General features: G+C 46.5%; 1 protein-coding gene across 1 annotated transcript in view; it reads right to left on the bottom strand.

Annotated features, from left to right (window-relative positions):
- Positions 1-4,367: 4,367 nt before the first annotated feature.
- CCKAR (cholecystokinin A receptor) overlaps positions 4,368-4,994 on the bottom strand; it is a 7,881-nt gene continuing 7,254 nt past the window's right edge. Inside the window, exon 5 of the mRNA XM_034670958.1 lies at positions 4,368-4,423. Within this exon, the coding sequence (XP_034526849.1) occupies positions 4,368-4,423 (56 nt within the window). The remainder of the gene's footprint in view (positions 4,424-4,994) is intronic.

Genomic DNA, 4,994 nt, shown 5'->3' with positions numbered 1-4,994 from the left:
CCCCAGTTGCCCCTAAAGGCCCTCTTTTCAAATACGGTTGCATTCTGAGGTCCTGGGAGTTAGGATTTCCACATATGAATTTTAGAGGGACACAATGCAGCCCCCAACAGGAGACTTGTTGGACTACTGTCCCCAGAGTTTCCTCCCAGCTACATGCTGTGACCCACGGGAGGGTTCAAGTATTCCTCACCAGAGGGCCTCTACCAGACTGCGGGGCCGCTTCTCCTCCCCGTGCTAAATGTGAGTTGTATAAACTGTGCCCGAGGTCCTGGCTGCACAAAACCTGGAAGGGCCACTGTGGTTGCCGCAGAAGGGCTGAGCGGATGTCATAAAAAGCCCAGCTGGAGGGGCCTTCGGAAAACTCACCTCAGGACTGAGGAGTACGAATGATGGGAATGGTAAGAGGTCGGGATAGACCTCTGCTCACTCAACAAAGTCAAGGGCACAGCAAGTCTGGAAGTTAATGCCCTGAATTTATGAGGCCAAGCTTTATTCAAGTCACTGGCTAGTTCTGATATATTGACTGATATATTACAGGTCCTAGGATCATAGTTTATTAGTTCTGGAATGGAGCTAAATTAGTGGTTTTCAAACCATGTTCTGTGGAACCCCCTGGGGGTTTCAAGAAACTGTCTCAGATTCCCATTCCTTCAACTAGAACAACTATACCGTTATCTCTTTCCTCTTCGGGCTTCCAAACAGAGTTGCTTTGGGGGAAAAACAAGAAGTTCCTCTGTGTTAAAATTGAGAAACCACTGATTTAGTTCAAATACTTTATTTTAGAGGCAGGGGATTCATTCATCAAACATGTTTTGAAAACCTCCGTATATGATGCTCTGTGCTAGATTTGGGGGTTGTTTGTTATTGAAGCATAATGCAATGAAAACTGACCAATAAATCCAGAAAACCCAAGCAGATTTCTCCTTGCATTTCCTTGGTATCTTAGTCCATTCAGCTGCTACAACAAAAGAATCATACACCGGGTGACTTACACAATAAACATTATTTCTCACAGTTCTGGAGACTGGGAAGTCGAAGGTTAAGATGGTAGTAGTTTCAGTATCTGGTGAGAACCTCCTTCCTGGTTCATGAATAACCAGGTGTCCTGAACATGGTGAAAAAGGCAAGGGAGCTCTCTAGGATCTCTTTTATAATGCGTGCCAATCCCATTCGTCAGGGTGCTGCTGTCATGACCTGATCACCTCCCAAAGACCCCGCTTCCAAATACCATCCCATCAAGGGTTAGATTTCAACACGTGAATTTGAGAGGACGCAAACATGTCTACAGCAATTGGCTAGAACCAGTGGTGTGTTAGAATTGGCTTTTATTGGCTTGCAAGGATTGGCTTTATTGGCTTTTATTCAGGAAACTTGGTAAAAAAACACTCAAAATGTGTCACTTCCTAGTTATTTTACTACGCTTAGCTCTTATCTATTTCCTTGATGTTACTGTGTTTCATGTTGGCATGGTGGAAATACTGTAAAATGGTGTGCTACTATGTATCTCCTCCAAGTTCCATGTCCAATAATGTCTCACTGGTAACTTGAAATTGGCCATGGTGGGAGTCATGGTACCATGGAAATCAGCAAACTTTTGCTATGGATTAAGGCCTTTTTTCTTTTCTTTTCTTTTCTTTTTTTTAACTGTAGGGTACAACGTTAAATGTTACTGATGAGAACTGAGACCGAAACGTACCCCTAAACCAACAACTAACAAAGAGAATGAGCTTGTCATGTCTAGCGTAGCTCCACCATGATTTATTCCTCAGAACTGGGCTCTTCCCCTCTGGACATAAGACCATCACTGCCTGTATATAACGCAAGCAACGAAGAGCAGGACCGGGGAACGAGCTTTTGTTGGACAACTGAAAGTATACAAAGGCAGTGTTGTGGGAGCTCAGAGGAAGGAGAAAGCTTTTCCAATAGAAGATTTTGGAGGTTTTGTAGAGAAGATAATGTGTGAGCTGGGCTATGAAGAGTGATAGGGTTTCATCAGGAAGAGCAAAAGATTAAAGAGGCACATGCAAACTGGGGGAGACACGAGTGCCTGAAGATGCTTTTGGAACAGCAAATCATTCTGTTCCAAATGGAAGGGGAGCCTGATTGATAAGGAAGGAAGTTGGGAGGGAGGGTTGACTCCCAGTTGCTGGGGACTTTGATGCCAGGCTAAGGCAATGGGAGAGTAGGGTGAATTGGAGGGGAGAGAACTGAGGGTTGAGAGGCCAGCTGAACTGTGGTTTTCTGGGTGATAAGCACAGAGGTAATTCTGATTAGAGTGTTCTCAATAAAACCCAGTGCACCAGCCAGATGGGGCTAGTAACTGACATGGGTGCGTTAGGTATTCCTTCTGCTGGCTGTCATTCCCCAAGTGCGCACTGCCTGCCAGATCCCCTTCACGTGTAGCACATGTGTTGGAAGATTTGGCTTAATCATAGGAAACAAACTGAGTGTTGCTGGAGGGGAGGGGTGGGGGGAATGGAGTAACTGCGTGATGGACATGAAGGAGGGCACCTGACATAATGAGCACCAGGTGTTATGTAAGACTGATGAATCAAAAAAAGAAAAGAATTGGATCAATCAGGAAATAGCTTTATTTTTCTCTCTTTAATCCCTGTTAGATCAGCCCCGCCCCCACCATGATTATCTCTGGCAGCTCCCATAGCTTTCCCATCTCTTCCCCGTCTCTTTTTTCTCTTCATTACAACAACTTAATTTTTAGGTATTAAATACGCTATAAATCAAACCTTTTATCTCACATCCAGCTTGCAGCTTCTCCCCTTTCCTCTAAGTCAGACTGGTCCCAGGCAAGACATCTACCAGTGAAGAAGAAGCTGGTGGTCTTTTTCCCCCTTTTCTCTCTTCCTCGTTCCATCTCCCCCTCTTGAGGGTATGGGGAGGGGGTACATGGTAAAATTGCAAAAGTGAGGTTGTTTGTGGCTCTTCATCAGTGGACAAATCACCTTTGTCATGGTGGATGTGCAAATGCTGGCTCCTTCCCCTGGGACACAACACTGTAGGTTTTTCAGAGCCTTCCAGCCCCCCCACCCCATTCCCTCTGCTGGAACCAGACTCTCTTTCCTCTCTGCTATGGACTGAATATTTATGTTCCCTTGAAAGTCACATGTTGAACTCCAATCCCCAGCATGAGGGTATTAGGAGAAGGGGCCTTTGGAAGGTAATTGGGGCATGATGGTGGAGCCTTCATGAGTGGGATTAGTGCCCCTGTAAGAAGAGACAGAGGGAGTCTCTCTCCTTCATTTGAAGCAAGAGGGCATCCTTCTGAAAACCACAAAGAGGGCCTCATGATGAACCAAAATGGCCAGCACCTTGATCTCGGGCTTCCCAGCTTTCAGAACTGTGAGGAATACATTTCTGTTCTTTAAGCCCTCCCCTCCCCCCTCCCATTTATGTGATTTTTGCTATAGCAGCTGAAACCAACTAAGACACTCTACATCCTTGGAACCTGGTTCTAGCCAGGCTCTTCTTGAACCCTTTACACCATGAGATACAAGAAACAAATCCTGAATCCAGGAGCTACAAGTTCCTTTGGAACTTTTTCCCAAACTGAGGTCCCATGAAAAGAAGGATGAGATGTCAGTTTTCCCTTCTGGCAAAAATTCCACCCTCTCCAAATGTTTCTGGAAATCTCTCTTGCTTGGTTCTGTGATGAGAGGAGTAGACAATGGCACATAATTCCCCACTCACTAAACGTACAACACTCTTCAAAGAAATCCTCTCTCTTTCTCTCTTTTGTGTTCATACGAGCAAGAGAAAGGGAAGAAACGTGTATTCTAGAGCACGTCTCACTATCTCTTTGCAAGTCATGGGACTGCAGCGAGTCCCCCTTTTGGGATGTTGGATGGCTTGCCACTTCTGTCCGCAGCCACAATCTGAGTCTGAAAAAGTTTTCTTTAAGATCCTTTCATATTATTTTAGATTTAGTATCATTAATCTCCTTCACACCCTTGAGGTGAGTCCTGCGGATGAGGACTGCACGCTTGGCCCCGTGTAATGGCCTGAGATCCCACAGCTGATGAGTGCTGCTGGGTCTGAGGTTAGGAATTCAGGTCTTCCTGACATCAAAGTCCATGTTCTCCACTGCTTTCTGATACCACCTTGTAAAAAATGAGTCCGCCTTTGAGCCTGAGGACCTGAGAGTGTGAGGGTACCATGAGCAGGCAGAGAGAACTGGGAGAAGCGTTGTGGGATATGGCAAATGGCTCCATCTCAGATATGATGTGTTTGGGGATGTGGGGGGACATCCGGGCATCCTAGAGGTGCCCTGCAGGTACCAAAAATCTGCCGAATGCACCAGGAAAGGGGGACTTGTTAAACAGGGACCAGGTGAACAGGCAGAGTGGGGAGCTTTACACCGCAGGCTGCTGGATAAGTTGGCCCGGTGTTTGTCTCCTCTCCGATGATTCTGAGAAAACAGATCTGCCTTAATAATGTCAATGATTCATAAAGGGGTGAAAGCTTGTTTACTGACATTATCTCTTGGCTTCCCCGTGAGGTGGCAAAGTGTGTTATTTTTCTTCTAAAAATGAACACAGGGCTAGCAGCATCCAGGTCACTGTGCACAAAGCCAGCTTTCAAATCCTCCACATTCAGGGAGCTCAGAGAGAGGACCAACACCTGCGGAGGCGGGGAGTGGAGGGGGACACAGACAGGACCTCTCTTCCTTGGGGACGTCCTAGCACAAGGACTAGGAACTGGAAAGCATCACCGGAAACAGAACTGCCAGCCTGACTTCTTGAACCTCTAGCTGTCGCCTCATCTCCACAGCAGCCTGGTGGCATTAGAACGGGGCCCCATCCTGTTTGTCATTTACTAGCAGCCTGACCTTGGACACATTATCGCCCCCTTGGAGCCTCAGTGTCTTCACTGGAGAGATGTGGACCGTGATGCCTCCCACACCTTGCTTTGGGAATTAAGTGCGTGGCAAATATTCATTCCTCCCTTTTATGACTGTTTACTGTCACCTGCTGTCACCT

Source organism: Ailuropoda melanoleuca, chromosome 11 (genome assembly GCF_002007445.2).
Source record: "Ailuropoda melanoleuca isolate Jingjing chromosome 11, ASM200744v2, whole genome shotgun sequence".
Lineage (NCBI taxonomy): Eukaryota > Metazoa > Chordata > Mammalia > Carnivora > Ursidae > Ailuropoda > Ailuropoda melanoleuca.
Note: the sequence above shows the minus strand (reverse complement) of the source record. Positions and strands in the feature narration are given on the sequence as shown.